This window comes from Scleropages formosus, chromosome 17 (assembly GCF_900964775.1).
Source record: "Scleropages formosus chromosome 17, fSclFor1.1, whole genome shotgun sequence".
Classification (NCBI taxonomy): domain Eukaryota; kingdom Metazoa; phylum Chordata; class Actinopteri; order Osteoglossiformes; family Osteoglossidae; genus Scleropages; species Scleropages formosus.
In genome coordinates this window covers 25,393,545-25,417,493 of record NC_041822.1, presented here as the reverse complement: position 1 = coordinate 25,417,493, position 23,949 = coordinate 25,393,545, and the positions used below count along the sequence as shown (strand labels likewise).

General features: G+C 41.8%; 2 protein-coding genes across 2 annotated transcripts; both read right to left on the bottom strand.

Annotated features, from left to right (window-relative positions):
• Window positions 1-301: 301 nt before the first annotated feature.
• Window positions 302-9,857, bottom strand: LOC108921837 (coiled-coil domain-containing protein 180-like). The gene is made up of 26 exons (XM_029259733.1): window positions 9,720-9,857; window positions 9,453-9,626; window positions 8,803-8,918; window positions 8,619-8,706; window positions 8,411-8,453; window positions 8,212-8,321; window positions 7,978-8,129; window positions 7,595-7,770; window positions 7,310-7,490; window positions 7,054-7,200; window positions 6,795-6,939; window positions 6,381-6,497; window positions 6,172-6,270; window positions 5,981-6,067; window positions 5,766-5,881; window positions 5,322-5,572; window positions 4,645-4,765; window positions 4,299-4,376; window positions 4,148-4,217; window positions 3,851-3,989; window positions 3,517-3,677; window positions 3,137-3,274; window positions 2,322-2,433; window positions 2,121-2,199; window positions 1,628-1,772; window positions 302-846 (listed from the first exon to the last, which is right to left on the bottom strand). The coding sequence occupies exons 1-26, from the start codon at window positions 9,855-9,857 to the stop codon at window positions 706-708; spliced, it is 3,324 nt and encodes a 1,107-aa protein (XP_029115566.1). The 3' UTR covers window positions 302-705.
• Window positions 9,858-12,647: 2,790 nt separating this feature from the next.
• Window positions 12,648-17,428, bottom strand: LOC114912488 (uncharacterized). Its single transcript, XM_029259732.1, has 14 exons — window positions 17,328-17,428; window positions 16,844-16,917; window positions 16,604-16,737; window positions 16,329-16,390; window positions 15,952-16,025; window positions 15,718-15,857; window positions 15,475-15,536; window positions 15,163-15,272; window positions 14,877-15,005; window positions 14,647-14,757; window positions 14,437-14,532; window positions 14,175-14,338; window positions 13,584-13,703; window positions 12,648-12,777 (listed from the first exon to the last, which is right to left on the bottom strand). Exons 1-14 carry the CDS (start codon window positions 17,386-17,388, stop codon window positions 12,651-12,653), a joined length of 1,464 nt encoding a protein of 487 aa, XP_029115565.1. The 5' UTR covers window positions 17,389-17,428; the 3' UTR covers window positions 12,648-12,650.
• Window positions 17,429-23,949: the final 6,521 nt, after the last annotated feature.

The following is a 23,949-nucleotide window of genomic DNA, read 5'->3' as shown; positions in this document are numbered from 1 at the left end:
TTAAGGTAATTAAAAATGCATGGAATGGTCTCAAAAGGCAATATCATTACTAGTGGCTTTCTGTGATTTGATGTACAAACAGCTCAGCAGAGGGGTTATAGGGTTGTGAGTGATTATGTAAATCATAACAGCCTTGTTAAGTAGAGTTTATAGAGCTTCTCAAAGTCCTTTGTAATTAACCAGCCATTGCATGGGTTACAAATCATAAGCAATTTACAGTATTAGCACTTAAAAAAAAAAAATTACAGCAGTAAAAGAACAGTGTCCTTCCATCCATTAAGTGTATTTTATTCGAGGGAAGTCCGTGTGCCGAAATACTTCGGCCTGGAAAGGGTTTCATATTACTACACCAGTACACCTCGTTGAGCTATGTAAACCTGTCTGAATTGCTCAGTGGTCGCAAGCTGCATCTATGCTTTGGTGTGCACTCTGTCAAAAGACACGATGCAGCCCTTCTAAATGTGGCAGTATATCTTTATTATTAGCCTTATTTTATGCAAATTTGTCCAAGGAAACTTGCAGTGTTAATCAACTTGACGATGAGTTATCCGTTTATTCGTCAATATATTCTTACTGCATCGATTCAGGATATGTTGCATGATCAAGGGTACTACAGCGGGGCGGGAGTTCAAACGGGGAACTTTTAGTTTGCAGGGTCGCCTCCCTGAAAATCACATCTGCTGGCTATGAGGAGAGAAACGCGTCCTACGCTTCTCCAGTGTGGAGGAGTTTGGCAGTCCGCAGCGAGTCCCGCCAGTACTGCTCCCAGTGCTGGGACTGTTTCCTCTGCGTCCGGATCTCCTCCTGGATCTCCACCAGCTCCTCGTGGTACCGCCGCTGGTACAGCTGTACCCACCAAAAAACAACAGAATTTCGTATAACTAAATATTAATGCAGTTCTGATTAGCTACAATGGCTTTAACAGAATATTATGTCATTGTTCAGCTTTCTTTTTTACGTTTGTCATTTTTTTCCCCAGACATTAACATAAATGAAAGGTAGACCTATCTCTCATCAAACTGAAATAATGTTATAAAATTATATTGTTGCTTAGTAGACACAAATACACAAAGGAAATGCATTGCATTTGCAGTTTAAGAATACAGAATATCATTCCCTGCAACTGTCACCCTGTCTGGAATGGGCTCCAGACCACCACAACCCTGCATTATGACAAGCAGTGATCAGTAAGGAAGGAAGGAATGAGTAGAATGACTGGAAACAAAAACTATTATTTGGCTCCGATTGTTGACCGATTCATTCCATAAACACGAGTAACATTCTTCATCTTATTGATCACCAGCAAGAAAACATTCAATGAACTGCCTGATTGATGGTGCTTTGGTTTGGCTGCTCTTTACTGCCATCTATTGGCTTGGAGGGTAAACACGGGTTGTGTTTGCTCTGCTACAGACAAAAATTTTAGAAAATAAACCAGTGAAGACAATGCAGGTAAAAGTAAACTGGAAAATTACTGTTGCTCTAATGTAATAAGTGCTACAAGTTTTTTGCATATCAAATACTGTTATGTTTATGGTAGCAGTTAAGCAAGAATAAGGGACACATCTGAGCTGAGCACTACCACCTGTTCGCTTCCTAACCATTGCACTACTAACTATCGCATCACCTGGTACGCAGCATCCCGGGCCTCCATAGCCCTGCAGTGACCCAGTGTGGTCTTCACAGCTGTGATGGAGGCAGTGCTTTTGTGGGGTTGAAGGATTGGAATCATATGGCCCTCGGGTTCCAGGTAGCGAAGCCCAGGCCAGGTTCTGATAAAAGAAGTAGGTTTTACATAGTTAGCTTGCTTTGCACCCTGCCATAACCAGGACTCACAAATATGTGGAGCATGGAACTGGTACTGTAATGAAAGAACATACTGTGCAGTGAATTTCTAGATGTATTCTTTACTTTAGATACCCTCGCAATGTGTGTAATGCACCTGTACGCGATGGCTGGTTTCAAATATAAGCTGGCAAAATCACAGTCACTGTGTTTTTCAGTAAGTCCCCCCCCCAACCCCCTTCTTAAGTGCAGTACATTGGCCTGCTGGCTCTTTGTACCATCCTTTGAGTTACCTGCAGTTCTTAATTACAGTCAGAGCAGCATCACAACTCTACCTTCTGCCTATGTGCAAGTTCCCATCCAGACCTTCGGCTTGTTTGCGCCGTATCAAGGTAGTGACCGTCTCCACGGGCTCTGAAGCAGAAAAATAATAATTACTGTGTATATTAGCGAAGGCAATGGCCGGTATGGTTTTCTCTATGGCTCCGAATCATCTCGCATTTGACGGGCAACGGAATGAGCAAAGAGTGGCATACGTCTGCCGTGGAATTCATTAGCTGTCAGCAGACCATCAAATTGCCAGAGCAAGTTCTGGGTCAGCGAGCCGAGCTCTGTCACAAACTCATCCCCGTGTTGCTTCATAGATGCCTGGAAGCAGAGAGATCCATACATTCAGAAAGACACAGAAGGCTCCATAATAATCACAGTCACAGCAGTCTGATACCTAGAAGGGCTACAGAAACGTCCTGGGCTCAAATGTCTGCACTGATTCGGTCAACATTTTCCAGTTTATTAACTTAATGCGTAATTGCATATTTTTCACTTTAACCATTTTCTAAAATTGCGGTTTGCAGCAGATTGGAGGTAACCTGCGTTTACCCAGTGAGCCGATAGATGGAAGTAAAGAGCGCCGAAATAGGCTAGAAATGTGGGATCGCCTTGCTCATATTTATGGGATGTCACTGACACTGAACAGAAGTTTGGAAAGACGGCATATTTATTTTTAGTCATTTCAAAATAGCTTCAATACTAACGGGAGTACAAACTTAAAAACATTTTACATTTTAAAGATTTTTACAGTGTATTATACTGTAGCTACAGCTGATATTCACTGTGTTTTACCCATTTTAACCCAGCCAACCTATCCTGTGAATAAATCATTGTACCTCAGTTGTGTTAAGGGTTTATTGATTGTGACTTAGTGGTACAAGCAACTTTGGAGTACGTTAATGAATTAGAAACACATTTACGATGCCAACTGAGTTCGTAAACTAAGGAGTCGATGCATTTGGGGTTTCGTCAAGCCCACGACCGCGATGATGCAGGAAACATGCAGCTCAAGCTGGCAAACCTGCATTTCCAGCTCAAAACTGTCGATGGTGCTGGTTAGCTCCTGCTGCCGCTCTTCTTCGGCAGCGTTCAGCTTCTCCAGCTCTCTCTCGTAGTCGAGATAACCCAACCACATCCGCAGCTGTCGGCTGTGCTCGTCCTGCCGGTAAACGAAAGGCAAACCTCAAGGAACCTTCCATATTACGTACTGAGTCAAGAACATCACCAGTAGTAGCAGATTCTGAATCCCAGAGGAGCTTCTGTGCTGTATGCAAGTGCCTTAACCACAGCTAAGACAACGTAGTTGCGTCAATATGTAAAGTGTGCAATTGGAGTTCATGTCAAAGATAGAAAGGGTGAAACTGTCATTGGCTGTTCTGTGCAGACAGGTAAGGGTTCAACCTTGCTGTCCTTGCTGTTCTGCAGCGCAAGCCGCAGCTGGTCTCTGAGACGGCCAGATTCTGTGGCCAGGACCCTCAAGTGCTCCCTCCCCAGGTGGGAGACGAGAAGCTCTGCTAGCTGAGCCAAGCGCTCCTCAAAGCTTTGCAGCTGTTTCCAGAACTCTGCCGAAGGGAAGATGCCTCCATCACTCACAGTACAGCACCGAGTCAAGTAGGCGCTGAACCATCTGTGCTGAGTCAATACTTCATCCCATTTTTATACAGCAGAACATCTCCAGGGGCTTCATTCTGGAACTATTCCGCTGGAGGTTTTCTGCCTCAGACACTGGACCCACCTTGCTGAGACTCGCAACAGTACTCTAGCACTTGGCTGTAGTAGACCTGCAGGCTCTGATTCGCTTTCTCCACATACGTCTCAAATCGGTCCTGCAGGATTTGTTGTTGAGGGATCTGGCACATCTTCCTGTTGAACTCCTGTTGAGGGTGTCAAGAAAAGGATACAGTGCACAAGCAGTGGGTCTAAAACAGTCTGAGGTGTCAGACCTGGGTAAGTGATGTAAAAAGTTCAGATGTAGAAAAAACACATCGCTAAGTATGACATCACAGCCTCATGTAACCGACTATACGTGTACCTTGGTTAGCTGGAGCTTAAGATCATTTGCCTTCCGGAAAATTCTTGCCATCGAGCCTTTAAATGTGGTGCTAAAAGAAACCGATAAATGATTCACAAATTCCCATAACACCGTAAAAAAGGGATGAAAGTGCTACTAAGATCCAGCTCACATGTCCTCATCGCCAGGTTTGGATCCAAAATCCAGAAATGTCCTGCTTAACTGAGTGGGTCTGGGGAACGTCTTCACTCTACAGCGTAAGAGATGCCAACAAAAACGCGTCACTGTCAACGTTATGAAAACGGAAAACTGATCTACTAACTAAGCAGAGGGCATGCTTCGTCACGTGACTGAGACTTTTCACGATTACTAAGACAGATGATTCGATATCAGATATTGTCTAGTCTTGCCAAAGGTCTACGGTCACTATAAGAAGCAGATCTTTATATCACTGGAGTCTAAATGAAAAATGAACGAGCATTCAGCTCAGACAGCCTTTTACAGGAGATGCCTTTGACCTCTCGGAGTCAGTGGTGTCTTCCCATGTCTTTCTGGTGGACTCAGATGCTGACAGTTTGGAGTTGCTCTGGACCCCTTCTTGCTGACTGGCTGATATCATCACGGACAAGTGGACCCCTGCTGAGTGGGAGGTGGAGATAAAACAGCGTCTTGAGAACCACAACAATAACTGATACTTGGCACACCTTCAACAGAGACAAGTGTGGAGGTTCTGATCCATTCCAAAAACACAAGAGTTTCTGAAACCTGGTTCTCTGGCAAAACTCTACTGGAATGTATTTTTGGACACTGTCTGTGAGCTGTTGACAGCCAAGAAGCTCGTACGGTGCAGCCGTAGCTGAAGCAGGGGTTCAACGCAAACGGAATGACAAACAGGTCATCAAGGATCAAGGTCAATCGTGAACTGATCAGTTGGGGTCGCTTCATAGTGTTTACGATACAGAAGCAATTTATACAAGCCAGTGATATTACCTCAACTGGTAATGAAATGTTGGCATCAAAAACACCTCCATGCTGATCAACCGAACATCAGATCCATGTTATTCATATTCATTGAAATCCGTCACATTGAACTTTGGATGAAACTCAGACCAGTATCGGATCCGTCGCAGCTGAGCCACTGTGTGAGACCAGGAATCTGGGAAGCAGGTCAGACCCAAGCTGTGGGTAAGCTCACCTGTCCCTGCAGTCGAGCCTCTGTCTGCTGGCTCTGCGCGTGTCTCCTGACTCACGATGTCCTTACTCGTGCCATCCTGACTCATGCTGTCTTTGCTTATGCCGTCTTTGATCACACTGTCCTTACTTGTGCCCTCCTGCCCCACGCCATCCTTGCTCACGTTGTCCTTAGTCATGCCGTCCATGATCACGGTGTCCTTGCTCATGCCATCCTGAGTCACGTTGTCCTTGTTCATGTTCTCCTTGCTCATTCTAGGTGGTACACAGCAACAAGAGAAACTGTGCTTTCAGTTGTTTAGTTACATCATCCAAAACCAACAGCGCCCGACAGCTGGAAGGTGACCTTTGCCTGAAAGCTGTGATCGACGAGCAGCGGCTTTGGACCTTCTTTGGAATAACAGGTGATGGCCACCCCATCCTTGTGTGTTTTCAAGCCACTGTTTACCTCAAGAGTCCTTGGATCATATCCAGCACTTTTCCCCCCTGTAGCACCCTGCTCTGGTGGACCAGCCTGCGGGTCAGGAAGGATGTGGTCTTAGTAGATGGCTTCTGGGGAGGATCCTGCACGTGAGACACATGGAGGTGCGATGTCTCCAGGTAGGAGAAGGTGCAGGACAACAGAGCCACGCTGCCATAACAAATCTCCACTGTTGGACTCACCGGCGGCCAGTCCAGATAGTGGCCCCTCTTTTTCAGTTCTTCAGTGACCGAAGACACAAAGGAAATAATGTCCTCTGGTTTCATAGCCTGCAGAGCCAAGCAAAACCCAACACTGAGCAAAGTGCATCAAGCAAACATAAGCGCTTGTACACATCAGTGTTACCACAGTGCTCATTTCAAAGTAGTGATACCCCCTCGTCAAGAATGGGTGCAGCGTATGCATCTATTATCCTCTGCAACTCGTTCAGCATGTTATCGAGTTTTTTGCTCTGCATGGAACTCATTCCTTCCTGCAGAAAAAGAAACATCAGCGTATGTAAAGCAAATGACAAACATTTCGAGGGCAGGAAGAAAAAAAAAAGCTTCCGCATGTCTCATGGGAGATGATACTTCGTCATACCTCAGTCTTAATCTGGATTTGTGTTTTGGGAGGTACTCTCTTTAAGCTTTCAAGTAATTTCAGACCTTGCACCAAAAATTGGTGTTTGTTTTCAAATTTCTGAACAAAATTTTTCGCCTGAAGACGCAGAAACAGAGAAAAATATTTAGCAAATTTTTTAAAATGAAGCAATTTTCCAAAGTGTAAAAGTCATTTCATCACGCCGCATTTTTCAGAGATTTCTATCGTTTTTTCATCACGCACTGACAGTTTCATGTTTTATTTGTTCATAGCTTCACCCGTAGACATTCAGACAAAGTAAAGGCCCTGAGGCCACAAAAACAGTCAATATAATTCCCCAGTCCAACATCTGAACAGGCAACCAATTAGTTGTCCAAATTCTTTAATCATCATTAGATCATTGTCCTTCTGTACCGTTTCCAGACGCTTGTTCTCACTCTTCTCCAGTTCCGATGCAAGTTTCTCCTCTGTACAGTCAATTTGCTTTGCCACCTCATCCAGGCATTTCTGATATGTCTCAACCTCCTCGGGTGCAAAGTTCCCCCCTTCAGAAAACAACCTGAAGAAACAAGAAAGCGGGAGATCACTAAATGCAGTCAGGGATGTAAAGGTCATTTTTAATAAGGACCGACAGTCTTTGGCCACAACGAGTCATTTAAAAGCTGGACTTTACTTGAAAGATTTACTGAAGTCATCATTCGCCTCCCTCAGGCTGTCCAATTTTGACTGCATATCTTCTCGGAACTGCCTATGTGATGTCTTGATGAGGGTCTGCTGCTCATCCAGCCGTGAGTGTAGACCACCAACCAGATCATCCAGGCTGAGCGTGGGAGGTGAGGAAACACAGTAAAACAAGGTAGAACGGTCCATAAAAAGCCTTAAGTGATACTCAGTAGATTCTTCAGTGTGTTTTGCCAAAGATTCCTCACATTTTAGAGCTAGTGGCAGAGAAGAAGCCACTTTCCATCCTGTGGACCTCAGCCTGGAAGTCTGCCGCTCGATTGCTCTGTTCAGCTTTCAAGTTCTCCAGGTGGGTCACGGTCTGGTCCAGATCCAGGAGGACGCTGTCACAGTGCTGCTTTATGTCAGCGTGGTGTTGTGCTAACTCGGCTGTGAGGGTGGGGGTGGGGGGGGGGATCATGGAGACACTTACACTGACCCATATTTTGAGAAACAACATTGGGTCTGAAGACACTGATTTCCCAGGAACTCACCAACGCGGACATTGTGCACATCATTCTTTACACTCTTGGCACGCAACTTGCGGAGGGTGAGACGCTGGTTGAGCTCAGCTTTCAGTTCTTCATTCTGGGTCTCAACAGTGTTGAGCGCTTTGGTTAGTGCTGTATGGAACCATCCTTCAAGGTGGTTGAAGAAAGCAAGACGTAACCTACAGTATAAAATATTGAACAGAATAACCATACAAAATGGTACTGTGATCTTTGCCAATACACTTTCAGTTTTAGTATTCATTGGTTGGCAGATGCTCTTAAAATTTGATACATTTCTTAACTGCCATCAAGATTATAAAGTAGAACGGCATCTGTTGGACAGGGAACATGACTCAACACTTTCCTTTCGGTATCAGAAATCTTACTCTTTATGCAGCTCGTCTAGCAAACTGCTGGAATATGCCACTAACTCCATCTCGGGAGAAGAAACCTCATGTTCCTCTTCTGGCCACTGCGGCCCACGGCTTGTCAGGTGGTATGCATTTCCCTGGGAGGTTGTGAAGGTATCCCTTGCATCCTAAATTGTGCAAGAACCTTTAGGATTAAGAATTATTTACCAGTTGACCTCAAATGCAATGAGCTGCTTGCACTGAGTGTACCTCTAACAGTTGGCTGTCAGCATCCCTTTGCCCGACCACTGGAGTTCTCCCACCAGGCTTTTCAGCATCTACAATCAGTGTAAAGATGGCATATGCCTCTGAAACAAATCCTCAAGAAGGTAACACAAGGATTCCTTCATGATGGACCAAAATCGGTAGGCTGTGTTCGTCTCAGCCGGATGATGGTGTGTATACTCACCAGTGCTCATCAGTGGAAAACCCTTGAGGAGCTCCTTAGTATCCTGAAGAAGAGAATGAACAGTTCGGTTAATTAACACAAATGAATATGTTGAACAAATTCTGATTTAAAGGTTCTGAAACCTTTAAACATGTGATGGACTGCTGTTGAAAGGAAGTAGGATTTGTACCAATTTAAATATCTCTTTGACACCAAAGAATCGACTAACGGCCATGCTGTAGGCGTTTAGCTCCTCCAGGACAAGACCAGGGTAACGCTTCACCATCTTCTCCTTCTGATGAAAGAAGCTGATGTACCTACAGACAAAGCACAATGCATGTGACATTTCAACTGGATACCAAGAATACTACTCATAATGGCTAGTAAAGGGGAAATGGAAAAATTATGGATACCCTAGTTTCATCTCTGTCAAGGGGTAAAGTGTGTTCCTCATCAGGACATCCAAGGTTTTCTCAGAGCTTTCTTGCCTCATCTTTTCCACCAGCTTATCCAGGGTGGCCTCTTTCTTCTGAAGGCAAGTTGCAGTGTACAAACGTTATCATTTAAATATTGCTCTTTCTTATCTCCAAACCAACAGTCCTCAAAGTGCTTTCAACGTTCAAGGAGCAGAGCAAAATTCCATTTAAAAAGTCCTCAACAAAATTTCATGTTAAGTACCCATCTGTCCATTATCAACAAAAACTTGTCAAGGACAGGGTCACGGTGGTCCAGAGACATCATTGAAATAAAAAAGTAAAAGGTTGCATGTGGTTGCAGAATAAAAAAATCTCTGGAGTATGAAACTACAGTATGTTAACTGCCAAGTCCATCTAAATTTAGCAAATGCAGTATCATGAGTGTTGCTTTTAAGTGAGATGGATGTCCACCGAAAACGTGGTAAGACAGAAGTTTGAGTGGAACAAAGATTACAGGAATCTTCATGGCCTAGGTTAAACTTTGCATTGGGCACATATGGTGCTACCGTTGGTGCCTGTGACTAGACATGTGGTTCAGAAGCTATTGTCCTGATGTCCTGAGGGTTGTGGCAAAAGACATGGCCCACCTTGATCTTACGCTGGTGGTCTTCATCTATTTTGCTGAGCTGGAGCAGTAATTGCTCCTCCCTCTTCTGCAGATTTGCGCTGTGGGCCTCCCACATACATGCAGCTTCTTTGGAGATCTTAAACAGCACTTTACTGACCACAGCCGCCCTCTTGGCCCAGCGTTCAAAATGGTCCTGAGCACAGAAAGCAATGTTCAATTTTCACAGCTGATGGAGACTCAGAGACCAAGTTTCCACAGACCTGCAATGTCATTATTGAAATCTTACGTTCATCGCCTTGAGCTTCTCTTCTGATTGATTCTGACGCTGACCAATCAGTGGCATGAACTCTTTATCAATAATGCCCTGGATCCGGTCTGGGCAAACACTGAATGAAATAACTTCTTCCTGTTTAGACAAAGCCATCTCATTGAGTGCCCGAAATTTGAAATTTGACCTACTCTGATCTTGATTTGTGCATTGCATTAGTCATGTTGCGTGATCCTTTTTTGAGCTGTAGTTTGTTCACAGACAGGTAGATGAACGTTCTGCGGTATAATTTACTGATACAATTTGGAATTCATTGGTCTCCTAAGCACTGCAAGTTGTCTAGGTGTTGATGTAGCAAATTAGTCCCACATCATGACTCTCCTTCCACCACGCTTCAAAGCTGGGATGAGGTTTTGGTGTTGTATGCAGTGGTCTCCAGACTCATATTAACCCTTTTTTCAAGATATCATTAGCAGTGAGCTTCATATACTTTTTCCATCAATAACCTTGTTTAAATCATTTGTTCAATAGACTTGGCAATTTAAAGTGCGAGTTTTTCATTCTAACTTAGATGAACATTTGATCACGTTTTAGGAACCGTTCACTCAGAAATCCAGGTAATGCCCAAAGATTCACTTTTTCTCAGCTGTTCATATAAACCATGTCACTAAGATAGCATTTCCCGGGATTCCGTTTTGCTTTCCAGCTTGGCGAAACATTAGTTAAAACAATTTGCACATGACTAAAAGTGTACCTTGAATCTCTTGACCTCAGCCAAGCAATCCGCCCAAATTCTCTCATAGCATGAGTGTAGTTTAGCCAATGAATCAAGGTGAAGTTTCCCTGAAAATACAATGAACACGTTTAGATTTATGGAGTAAAATATTTACAAGATTTTTGGTAAAAACAAAAATGTGTTAAATTTTAATTTAGATTATTTCAGAAAATATGGTATAATTACAATGTCAACAGCATCATAAGAATTATTATTCACTATTGCTGGGCAACAGTCCCGGAGCCATTCTTCCAAAAGTGCAATCAGAGCAAATGTGACAATGTTTATTTTCTAATCATTCGTTTTGCAGAAATATTATTAAAGTGGTGATTACACAGGTCTACTCTCCATTGCAGGAGCAATGTTGTTTTCGAATCGATATTTTGTTTACTTAATGCTGACCATTAGAGACCACAAAAATTGTTCCATCATCCACCTGTGGCTTGAAAAGGATGTGACCATTTTTACTGACTGACTCTTTCCATTTGGATGCTAGTCAGCCTTCTTTTCTATCAAGATTTCCAATTTTTTTGAGAGAATCCAGTCTTCTAACGTGTCCAAAATATGATAACCTGAGTCTGTTTGATGTGTCTGATTTGCTTCAAGATCCATCAGTTTTTTCCAGGTCATGTGCGCTATCCTTAAAAGTCTTCCACTCCATGCATTTTCTGTCTATATTTTTCAGTCTCTAGATTTCACATCCATGGTGTTTCAAAAAAGAAACAATTCTAATTTTCCTTCTTGTGGAAACTTCAGCCCATGAGGATCTTTTCCAGATCTTCCATTGGTGTTTTTCAAGTTGTAGTGAACAACGGACGCATGTCTTTGCAGCCAACACTAAGACTTCCTACTAGTACAAAGGCTCTGCTGTCGATAATAGTCACACATGTAGATCTCCTGTTGGTTTTCTCTGCCTTTTTCCTAATCTACAGTACAACATATTGCTGACTGTCACAAGTCATTCCCAGTCCCTTTGTATTTCTCTTGTACGCCATCAAGTCTCGTTCCATGTTTGGCTGCAGGCTGTGTCGAATGATCTTGAGCTTCACCGTGCTACTGTGTGAAACTAGAGTATTTGTGGGAGTTCTTGTGTATTTGTGTCTCCTTTCCTTGATAGTGGAATGTCAGCTGTTCTTTCCCACTCTGTTGAACACCATATTACTTTCCAGATTTGTTGGCGTAAATTGGTAAGTACTGCTTTTTTTTTTTCGGCGATGACTTCAGTGCTCTCGTTCTCCATTATCAAGGGATCTTTTTCAAAAGGAGTGTTAAACATATCTTGAATGTTGGTATGTCGGTTATACAGATCTTCTGGTGTATCCGTTCCATGTCTGCTTGATCTTCACTACACTGTTAGTTTGGGGCTCTGAGCATTCCATGTCAAGGCTGATACTTTTTTCATTTCTCAGATCATTTCAGAGGAGCTCCCTTGTTCCTCCATAGGTAAATTTCATACATTTCATTATTCTTCTGTATTTCGTCTCTTTTCTAGACAATTTTTACTCTGTAGTCTGACCTTCATTACTGCTGGAGCAATACGGACTGATTAAAACTGGGACAGTATTGCTCCAGTAATTCAGTCGGTAATGTGTTCTTGGTAAACTTTATGATAATAGCATAACTGTTTAGTATTACACTGTAAATGAATTCTAGAGGTCAAGAACAAATACTGTAATGTCAGCAAAACTGGATGGTGGACTGGTGTCCAAAAGCCTTAGTTCATTTTGGCTGGGTTTTCTGAAAGATGACATGTCTGAAAACCTTTGCCCTCTTATATATGTCAAAACAGCAGTAACTGATCAACTGTGAAGTACCAGGAGTTCAGTAAAAGGACATCCATGAGGACTGCTACTCCATGTTGTCAAAATAAGAAGTGAAACTATAAAAGCAGCAATTGCCACAAGAGAATAAAAACTCTGGGATTTTTGTCAGTTACAGAAAATTTGTAGTTCTGGAAAAAAAATATGCCAATATATTAAATTTCTTCATATATTTTATCATTTAACCTGCATGCTAACTGAATTCCAGAATATACAAGTAAATGCAGCAAAAAAAAAAAAAATATATATATATATATATATAAATATATATATATATATATATATATATATATATCCAGTGCAGTAAAGGTCTAATAAGCCATATAGTTGAATGCATTACATATCCGTTAAAATCTAGACTTTATACAAAGGATAGTCATAATAGTCAGTGTCAAACTCACCAATCTGTTCATTGGCAGACGACAGGGAAGAATACCACTGGGTAATAACTGTTTTTGAGCACTCTGGGGGTACGGAGGAACTACAGAGAAATAAACTCCGATATATTTTCCAAAAACCACAAGCCAGCTAGTCTGTTTCTTTTGTATACAGCAGTAAAAACACTAAACATTAAAAAAATTGAAAACGTTACATACAGTACCACTCAAAAGTTTTAGGTCATAGGCTGGAAACAATTTTTTTAATAATTACATTTATAACAATATTTTTTGTCTCAGTAATTAGTTTGAGTTGTCATTCGCTTTCCTTCTTTGCAGCAATTGTCATTGCACAGCTTTGGGGTGTCTTTCAGGTCATTACCTTTCTAGAAAGGAGATACTGACGAACTAAAAACTGCCCAGCCCTGAAGAAATGACATTCCTCTTAGAGTACCAGTTAAAAGTGCGAACCCACCTGGATACCCTGGGAAATACTGTACTTACATGGGACTAAATGGAAAGTAGAGTCAAAGCAACACAACCCACAAGTATTGTACATCTCTGGTATTTGCTGCAAAAGATCTGGTGCCTCATTTCTTGGCAAAACCTGTTTAAAAAATTCCTTATAGAACTAAAATCTAGCCACAGAATGCTGTGACAACCATGCCAAGTTGAAACTGGCTGGTAAAGATCACCAGCTGTGTCAGAAGAAGAACAACCCCATGCTCACCATCTCTGCACCTTACAAATGGTTGGACACAATCAAAATTTTGACTGAGCAGGCCATCAAACCACCTGCCACTCCTCAAATAACGATTTTTTACTGAAATTGCACGTATTTGCTTGAATGACACTCCTGTGCAAGTGAGCGGCTCTTCAACTTTTTCAGTGGGAACACTCATCCTGGTACCTGAGGCCGTGCAGGATTGTCCTGCATGTCTCGCCAAAACTCCTCTGCTCTGCCCGCATGCTCTCCAGTGTGGCTTGAACCTCCTCAGGCTGCTGGATGTGTGAGCTGCTCATGAACTGCCTGGTATAGAGCATAGGACAGCGTGTGCAGATATATGGATGCATCACTACAGCAGCATCCAGGTTTGAACTGACATGCAAGAACTTTATAGAACTGAAGTTGGAATCAAAAGTGTGTCTCTTCAACTTCATGTACATTTTTGCTGTAAAGCAATAAAAGTACTTCTTGTAAATTTTTTTTTTAAATATGAAATGCAACTGCAGGTCAGCAGGATGTGTGTGAAGCAGACTAAATAATAATGCCAATAACATCACAGGATGCCAACAGACTACATTAACTGAGATTTTACCCACCATTATTATTGAATAATGACAAATTACATCAGGTTATAACCAGGTAACGTCACACTTAACCAACATTGCTCCTGGATAGCCAGGAAGTTTTGAATTTGACTACAGATGTCCACAATTACAGGATCTTGACAATGACAGGCTGAGCCCAGGAAGGAGGTCTGACATGGACCCAGCGTACTTGAACCTGTCCACCAAGGCCTGAACCTTGTTGTAGGTCCAGTCCTGCAGCTTGTTCTCCCAAAGGAACCTGAGGAAGAGCCCCTTCTGCAGATCCTTCTCCTTCAGGTTGTGAATGAGGTTAGTGACAGCCCGCTGGCTGGCCAGAATTTCCAGATTTATCATCTGAGGGAAGCAGGTGACCTCACAAGTGTCATCATGTGACTTCATAGAATTCACCTTCACTTAACCATTCAAATCAGTTGCTGTATGAATAACCTTACCATGGCCTTGTTCTCTAACAACTTCTGGATGTCAGAGGGCATCATGTAACCAATTTCCTCGAGAGATTTTTTGCATTTCTTCAGTACCTCCGAAATCTTAACAGGAAGGCAAACCAAACAATGTCTCCAGAATGCAGTTAACGACAAAAAAAATGCACGTATGCATGACAATGCTTAAAAAATTACTTGAGATGTGTTCCTTGGTCTCACCATGGGTGTTCTCTTCGAGACAAACTGATTCAGGTTTTCACCCAACTCCGTTGTCAACTTCTTCTTCTTCTCTAACTCCTCATTCACACAGTCCCACAAATCATGGATCTCCTGTATCAGAGGCAGGATGGCAAACTTTGCGTGAAACCGATATGGTGCCGTCGATGTTGCTGATGATTCCTAGAACATCCTTGACAAATGGCAGTAGCAGGTGCTCTGTATTTTCTTACCTGGTACGTAAACCTCTCCATCTCCGAGATGTCATCAAGCCTCTGCATCATCCTGTCCATGTTAGCATCATACTGTGACATTTCATGTAAGAACCGCTCTCCTGTCTCCTGGATGAGTTGTGTGTATTTCTGCAGAAATGAAAAAGAAAAATTTCCCTTATTTTTTAAAGCTGTTCAAAAAGATTACACAACCCCAACGAGGTGGAGGAAACAGTGGGGACATGTCCTCACGACTCGAATCTGTGGCTAAGATTCTGCCCCCTGTGCGAAAAAATACCACACATACCGCGCTAAGGGCAACGAGGAGACTTTCTAGCTCTTCCATCGCTTGCATGTGTTTGCTCTCCATTTTCTTAGTTATTCTCTCACAGATGTCAGATGTCGAGCTCTGGGCCACTGCAGAAACAGTGGTGAGAATGGAGTGAGAGTTCAGCATTATGGATGGGATGGCATGACTTTACAAGGCCTTAAGCATTCAGTTAAGCAGTCAAATGGAAGATTCCCTATTCCCTTGTGTTTCTATTTCTTTGAAAAGTAGAAATAGTTGTTCAACGTTATTTCAAAGGTTTGGTGCCAGACAAGCTGTGGAAAGCCTCACCAACAATGTCAGGGAGGCACAGAACATCATTAATCTCCTGTGGGAGTCCAGGCAGCTGAGTCCTATTATGAGGCATGCAAAGAAAATCAATAGACACAAACTTATCTTCATATGTCTCCGATGGTTGTTCTATGCAGGAGTCAACAACAGAAGTCTGGCAATTCTTTGCATACCCACATTTGTTCAATAGATAAAACAAAAAATAATAAACTCAGAAGAGTAATCTAAGCTGAACGGCCTTACCAGTGACCAGTTCCTTGTGAATCGGGTTTGACCTGAGTCTGCATCTGAATGATGGTTTGTCGAGAGACCATGCCATTCCAGGAAGTCAGCGCTGGGTGCCGTGTAGTCCGTGCTTCCAGCACACTTTTGGACAGCTGAGCCTAAGAAGAACACGCAACATTATGACAACTGTTCTTTGCCATTGAAATTTTGTGTGTTTAACGCTGAAGGTGATCTGAAGAGTTGCCATCAAACCTGGGCTTCAAACATCTGATGGTATGTTTTTCCAGGGGGAACGAAAGAAGGTGCGGCAGTCATTGAAGTTGTTGCTACGCATTAGAAACACAGGCAGTGATTTAACAAGGGATGGCACTGATGCTGTGAATATTTTCTAGAAGAGCTCCAAACCAACAGACTTATTCCTTTAAACGTTTGCACAGTTCTGTTCTATAAAGGCTGAAGCAAATTACTCAGCATGATGTGTTTCTGGACTGAAGTGTTTTCTTACGTCCTGTAAGGCTTACATGGTGAAATGGATATACAAGATTTTAGGATTTAAATCCCCATGTAAGCTGCAACTCCAATGAATAAGAAAATGCATAGTGTCTCCAAGAACCTGTGGAGAGCCTTACCAACAATTTTAGGTAGACATAGACTCTGATTTATCTCCTGCGTGGGCCCCAAAAACTGAATCCTATCAGCAAACATGCAAAGACAATCAGTGCTGTAAACCTTCATTGTACATCTCAGACAGTCGTCCCCACCCCTGTCAGCACCCCATCTGCATCCATACAATACTTGCACAACTGAAAAAACAGCTGCTGAAGTCTCTACGTTAAATATCCTGTATGCACATCTGTGGCCAATAATAAGAGATGAATCAAAGCTATAAGCCCCACAGCCTTACTGGTGACCTATGACATGTGAGTCAGGTTTTGTGTGAGTCTGTAGCTGAGTGATGCTCTTTTCAGTGATCATTCCAGTCCTGGAGGTCAGTAATGGGCAGGATGATGTCTGTGCTTCCTGTGGAGTTTTGGACAGCTGAGTTTGAGAAAAAAAAAAGGCACAATTTTTTAAAAAGTTGTTTTACGGCTTTGAAATGCAATTTATTTTGCTTTGAAGATTATTTTAAACATGGTCAGCAAACCTGAGTCTCAAATATCTGATGGTACATTTTGCCGGGAGGAATGAGAGAAGCTGCAGCAATTGTTGAACTTGTTGCTGAGGATTAGATGCATGAATTGTAACAGGTGACTGCACTGACACTGTAATTTTCCTCTAATACATTATTCTTTTAATACTTCTACTCAAATACCTGAACAAAATAATTAAAATTACTTGTAATCTGTGAATGTCGACGGGTCTAAAAATTTGGGGTTTTGTAAAATTGGAAAATGATCCATATGGACAAACTGTAGAAAGCACATGTGTAATTAGGGTGGGGGTGGGTGCAGGAAAGAATTGCCCCCACCAAATATTCAAGCAAGTCTAATATTTTCAAGCCTAACTCCGCCTCCTTCCTATTGCAGATAGTTTTGCCACCCCCCCAATAACCAACAAGTTGCAGTACTGCTATTCTGATACATTCTGAAATGTGTTTTCATTAATTATGTGTCACAGAATTCAGCTACCTCCAGTTTTTGATGAGTTGTCTTTATGAAGGCCCAGATTAAAGCTGCTTTGTTTCTCCATCTTCCTAACTCAAGTTTGTTGGCACCTATGCAGACAAGTAAAATACCAAATGACCTAAACAAATGTTCCCATGGTAGCATAACAATCTGCATATGATGTCATAATTACATCACATGATAGCAAAACCTGAAGTTATGAGCCGAAGGGTATGTGGATAGGTGCGGTGGCGCAGCGGGCTTGGCTGGGTCCTGCTCTCTGGTGGGTCTGGGGTTTAAGTCCTTCTCGGGGTGGTTGTGACGGAGTGCTGTGTTGTCCTGTCCCGGGTGCGTCCCCTCCCCCTCCAGCCTTGCACCCTGTGTTGTTGGGTTAGGCTCTGGTTTGCTGTGATCTTGCTTGGGATAAGTGGCTTCAGCCAGTGTGTGGGTATATGGATTCCAACAGCACACAGATTCACAGGCTCTCTAAAAACATTCTAGGACCACCTGTTCCAGCAGCAGTTATTGACTATAAACACTACACATAAAAGCAACTGCTAAAGATAAATTCATCACTAACAAAATTAAGCGTTTATGTTTTGAGGGGGCTTGCGTTTTTCCTTTACTACGTTTTATGTTGGGGTCCCTTTAAGAGGCTCGAGCTCTCTATCTTAGTGGGCTGGAATGGCGTTTTCCGCGCATGACGAACCACAAACACCAGCTTCCTGTCTGACCGCTTCCGGAGCTTCCAAGTCACTTCTTGAGTGATGACAACATCTTGCCGTCTTTACATGATACATCACTTTTATTTTCGCTCTTCTTAAACGAAGCTAAGCGATAGCTCAAAGGAAAAAAAAAAAAAAACATCATGTAGAATACATTCAAGTACGTATGACGTTATGAAGTAAGACAAACTAAGTTGTAATTTGCGAACGTTTAACGCGATATTTAAATATTAATTTATTTCGCGATGCTAGTAGCACCTGCAGTGTTTTACATGTTTTTCACATGTTGACATGCTTGTTTATCGGTTCGTTCTTAATAATCATAACCTCATATTTTAATCAGATTTCTGAGTGTTTTCAACCATGTATCGTAAACACGAATGACGGTTTTGGTTTTCATAAGGTACAAAAAAATAAATAAATCCCACCGGCTTTTTGCAGTTTTAAAATACTAAATACCTTTTATTAAAATACCAATTTCTAATCTCGCGATATTCCGCAAGTCTCGAATTTGCGCCAGCTCTCGGCAGTGCTTCCCGCGTGAGTGTCTGCAATGTCAGGAAAAGACTTTGCGGGTCGTTTAGTCCAAAGCGTTAAGTGCAATTCTCTTCTTCTTCTTCTTCTTCTTAATAATAATAATAAAAAATTCTTTGGGGCGTTTCTCTTTCTTTATGCTGTGCTGCTGTGTGTTAACTTTAAAAAAAATCATAAGGTTGAGCGCGCGTGCACAGAGGCTGCTGAGAATAAATAAATATCACAGTGAGTTGACGCGTTACTTGCGGAAATTAGAATGTGAGGAAAGGGCTTCTCACGCAGCATTAGTGCTGAAATATTTTCTTGTGCTTTCAGTGTCACCCTTATATATTGACCACATTTAGTTCTTCCAGAAAGTTCTGTCCTCCACTGTAGCTGTACTATTGAAAGGGTTGTGTTCACTGTCACTGAATTTGCATCCATCCATCTGGTTGCCAGTCCTGTTTCTTTTTTTCTAGTACAGTTACCCTGAGCATTACTGCCCTTTATAGAGAATTCCGTCTGTTCTTGGTCTGTCCAAAGTACGACAACCTCCCTTTCATCATTTGTGCCTACAGTGAGAGCTCTGCTTTGGTTTGATTTGATCCAACATCCATCTGTTTTCCAGGCTGCGTCTCCTTAGAGTTGTACTTCAGCACGCTGTAGTTCAAAGGAGTCCATGTTTTCCTTGCTGTTATTTTCACTTCCACCCTGCTTTCACAACAAAGCTTGAAGAATTAATCCTTGATCTTCTGGACAGGTCAGAACATTTTTATGGAGGTTCTCTAGATCTTTTACTGGCACTCTGCCAAATGATAGTCTTCTGTCTTCACTGCTACTTCACTGATATGATGTGATGTAGTGGTAGTTCTGTGGACTTGTCACCGCCTGGCAGTTCAACTTACTGCTGGTAGCGTAGTGGTTAGAACTGTTGCCTTTGGCCACAAAAGGCAGAGGTTTGAATCCCACCTCAAACTAGTCCCCTTGAGCTAAGTTCTTACTCTGAATTGCTCCAGTAAAATTTCCCAGCTGTATAAAGAGGTAAATAACTGTAGGTAACTTAACCCTGTAAGTCACTTTGAAGAAAAGCATCAGCTAAACAAATAAATGTAACTTATTTTTAAAACTTTCTCATGAATGTCCTAAACCAAAGTTCTTAACTGGAGTCCTTGGATAGGTTTCACAAGGTCCGCAAAGCTTTGAAAATAACAACCTAAAAAAAGATGAGTACATAATTGTATGTGAAGGTAAGTAAGTTTGAGAAAAATTTTATCCTGTGCAATATTTTGTTCAAATGTATTTTTTTTTTTATCTAATTGAATTTTTTTCCGGAAGTTCAAACTGTATATTGAAAAGCAGTTTCTTTTTTTGATAACTTGTTGTCTGACTTGATAGTTATTACTGTTATTCAAGTAAAAGTACTGATCCAAAATGTCTGAACAGTTGTTTTTGAAAGTAAGTGCTTTTACTTCAGTATTGATCTTGGCTACCAAACTCTGAATGGCAAACATGGTTATTGATGTGAAATTCTGAATTTGATGATGCGCTGTAGATGAAGGCTGCCAGATGTCACACAAGGTGATGAAAGTCGATAGGAAAGTATAGTCATTCTGTATGTATGTACTGTGTCATAACACAAAATATTAAGTCACTTCCAACTAAACATTTGCTTTTGCTCCATCATAACATATTACTGATAAACTATGAGAAATTAACAAACTTATAGTAATAATTTGAATGTACAACACTATTTTTTTAAATACAGCAACAAATTTAAATATTTCTAATGAATCCAAGTGAAATTGAAATGCTAAATTGTCATAGGCTCATTTTCCCACTTTTTTTTTTGTAAATCAGGAAATAGTTGTTAATATTGCATGAGCAAGATCCAGGGCAGTCTGTTAGTCTCCTAGACATCCCTCGTCCACTCAGGTGAAGTTCACCTGGCAGTCAGAGGAAAGAACAACAGAAATGCTGTATACATTACCAAACATAATGAGTTATCATCAGCACAAAGAGGTTGATTTACCATTCTCCTGTTGAACCCTCGGAGGCCCTTACACTGTCATACATTACTAACGTTTATTTTACCTTTCTTCAAGATGACCTGTAATGTTATATAAACAATTATTTACCCTTTTGTACCTTTAGGATGTTCTTACCAGAGTAATTCAGAATGAGTACCTTGCTCAAAGGGAAACTGCAGGAGCAGAACTTGGAGCCTTCAGTTTTAAAGATTAATCTAAACGAGAAGAGAAATGCACCCTATGCTTCTCCAGTGTGGAGAAATTTGGCAGTCTGCAGCGAGTCTCACTAGTATTGCACCCAGTGCAGTTTCCTCTGGGTCCGGTTCTCCTGGATCTCCACCAGCTCCTCGTGATATCTGCACTGGTATAGCTATACCAACACACGAAAAGAACAGACACAAAACTCTGGGTTCTGACTACTCAGACTGGATCGAGGAGTGCCCACTTCTCAACTGAATTCATGAACCATTGCATGTATAGTTTTGTGAACTCATGCCACATGAGCTTGTGTGAGTTTTTGGGACCTGACCCCTTGTTACTGGCTTCTTACAACTCTAGACATGTGCTGTTAGTCAGGTGAACAGAAGCATTTTAGCTAAAACAAGGGACATCAGCAGGGCCAGATATGGGATCTGAGCTCAACTTTTCCTTCAGAAGATATTTAGTTCCTTAACCATTGCACTACTAACTATCGCATCGCTTGGCATGCAGCATCTCAGGCTTTCAAAGCTCTGCGGTCACCGAGTGTGGTCTTTGCAGCTGTGATGGAAGCAGTGCTTTTGTGGGGTTGAAGGATTGGAATCATGTGGCCCTCGGGTTCAAGGTAGCAAAGCCCAGGCCAGGTTCTGATAAAAGAAATAGGTTTTAAATGGGAGATCTTAAACATCACTTTGTTTACAGCAGCTGCCCTCTTGGCCCAGCAGTCAAACTCATCCTGTGTAGAGAAAGTGATGGCCATTTTCAGCATGCCCAGAGAGAAAGGAAAAAGACAAGTTTGTACAAGCATGATCTGCTCTGTCATTGACATGTTAGTTCATTGCCTTGAGCTTCTCTTCTGATTGACACTGGCACTAACCAATCAGTGGCATGAACTCATTATCAGCAATGCTCTGGTCTGGGTAAGACCATATACAACAACATCTTCCTGTATGAAAACAAAAAAAAAAAAACAACTTATGTTATTGTACCTTGAATTTCTCAACCTCTGCCAAGAAATCCACCCAAATTCTGCCATAACATAACCTTAGTTTGGCCATTGAATCAAGGTGAAGTTTGCCTGAAAATACAATTCACACAATCAGATCAATGCACTCAAAGATTAATGTTGGATACCTGGTTGCAAAAAAGTGCAGTACAATTGTTTTCCAGTGCGCAAAAAAAAGTCTGAAGCATTATCTATGACTCTTATTCAAAACAATTATTTTAGGCATACAGTTAGGAGGCACTCCTGCAAGTATGTAAGTAATGTTAAACATTTGTGATAATTTCTATAATTACTGCCAAAATTCCACATTACTGAAGTGATTTTGGGGCAGATCTGCTGCCCATTATAGGAATAATATTCACCCCAATTCCCCAAGATAGAGAGTAATTTAGCTAATTCAACATGTATTGCATTCTTGGTCAAGGCAATCGATAATTGCTTGACTGTTTAGTTGTATAGATGATAACCCAATGAATCCTTGTGCTCAGAAACAAATGCTGTGATGTCACCAAAATTTGGAAGTACTGTGGTGACTTACCATTGTTTGGGGGTGCCATTTCTCTTTTGGAAGACTCCAGGGTATTCTCACTGAGATCTTACCCAGACAGAAGATAGTCATCATAACCAAGGTAAAACTCACCTATTTGTTCATTGGCTTAAGACAAGGAGGAATACCACTGGGTAACAAGTGCCTTTGAGCACTCTGGGGGTATAGAGGAAGTACGGAGAAACAAAACCCTGATATATTTTCCAGGAACCACAAGCTAAGGTGTCTCTTCCATGTTAGATAACTAAACATAAATGTCTTTCAACATGAACGCTGTGATTAACAACCTTAGCTACAAGATAGTGACTGTACTCAGCTTGTTTTCAGTGAACATGCTTATTCTGGTACCCGAAGCCATGCAGGATTATCCTGCATCTCTTGGCAAGATGCCTGTGCTCTGTCTGCATGCTCTCCAGTGTGGCCTGCACCCCCTCAGGCTGCTGGATACGTGGGCTGCTCATGAACTGCCTAATCAAAGAGCGAGTAACAGTGTCTGCCAGTGGCTGGACATTTCAATAGAAAGGGTATGAGCACAGCCGAGATCCTGGTCCATTTGTCAAATTAAGAGAATCAACACACTAGAGACAGCTGGTAGCGTAGGGGTTACAGCAATTGCTTTTGGACTCAAAGGTTGGAGGTTCGAGCCTCACCTCCACCTGTAGTACCCTTGAGAAAGGTACTTATGCTGAAATGCTCCAGTAAAAATTACCCAGCTATATAAATGGGTAAATAATTGTAATCTTAACATTGTAAGTTGCTTTGGAAAAAAGCATCACCTAAATGTACACTAGGGCTGTATAAAAGAGAAGTTTGGACCCGAGTTCTCTCTTATACTATAAAACACCTCATATAAATAGTTTTTGTAAAATAAATTTACTTTGTAAGATGTGTAAGTTCTGTGTAGTAGCCCACAGATGAATAAATAATAGTCTCCATAGCTGCTAATACCAATAATGTCACTGGATGTCATAGACCAGATTCATTAGAAATTTATAGACAATTGACAACATACTTGAATCAGGTCATATTCCAGGCTGCTAGAAGCTGGCTCCAGTTACTCTAATTTTAATGAATGACAAAATAGAGAATGCGTCGTCTCAGAGCCATTATTTTTGCTGAATTGTAAAGCGCGCTTGAAAATTAGTGATGAATAGAGCAAACCTTAGTAGGAGTTCTGGCATGAACACAACATACATGAACCTGTCCACTAAGGCCTGGACCTTGCAGGAGGTCCAGTCCTGCAACTTGTTCTCCCAGCAGAACTTGAGGAACAGCCCCTTCTGCAGATCCTTCTCCTTCAGGTCATAGGTTAGGTTATCTGCAGCTTGCTGGCTGGTCAGAATTTCCAGTTTTATTATCTGAGGGAAGCAGGTAATCGCACAAGAGTCATCATGTGACTTTCTATAATTTGCCATCAGTTCAATGACTTTTTATGTTAGCATGTGGAACACATGGCCTTGTTCTCTAACAGCTTCTGGATGCCAGAGGGTGTCGTGTAGCCAATTTCCTTCAGAGATTTTTTGCATTTCTTCTGTAACTCTGAAATCTTGACAACGGGCAGAGGCAGGCTAAGCAACGTCTCCAGCACACAGCTAAAGTCAGCGGTTTCATCGAACAGTGCTTTAAAAAA

Excerpts from the sequence above, each read along its gene's own strand:
- LOC108921837 (XM_029259733.1), bottom strand. The coding sequence starts at position 9,857 with ATGGCTTTGTCTAAACAGGAAGAAGTTATTTCATTCAGTGTTTGCCCA. Across the intron at positions 7,771-7,977 it reads CTAGACGAGCTGCATAAAGA|GTTACGTCTTGCTTTCTTCA; the intron begins GTAAGATTTCTG and ends TTTATACTGTAG. Across the intron at positions 3,678-3,850 it reads CTGTTGCGAGTCTCAGCAAG|AGTTCTGGAAACAGCTGCAA; the intron begins GTGGGTCCAGTG and ends TCCCTTCGGCAG.
- LOC114912488 (XM_029259732.1), bottom strand. The coding sequence starts at position 17,388 with ATGGAGAAACAAAGCAGCTTTAATCTGGGCCTTCATAAAGACAACTCA. Across the intron at positions 16,391-16,603 it reads TCACATGTCATAGGTCACCA|GATTCAGTTTTTGGGGCCCA; the intron begins GTAAGGCTGTGG and ends GTTTGCTGATAG. Across the intron at positions 14,339-14,436 it reads TGTTAGAGAACAAGGCCATG|ATGATAAATCTGGAAATTCT; the intron begins GTAAGGTTATTC and ends TGCTTCCCTCAG.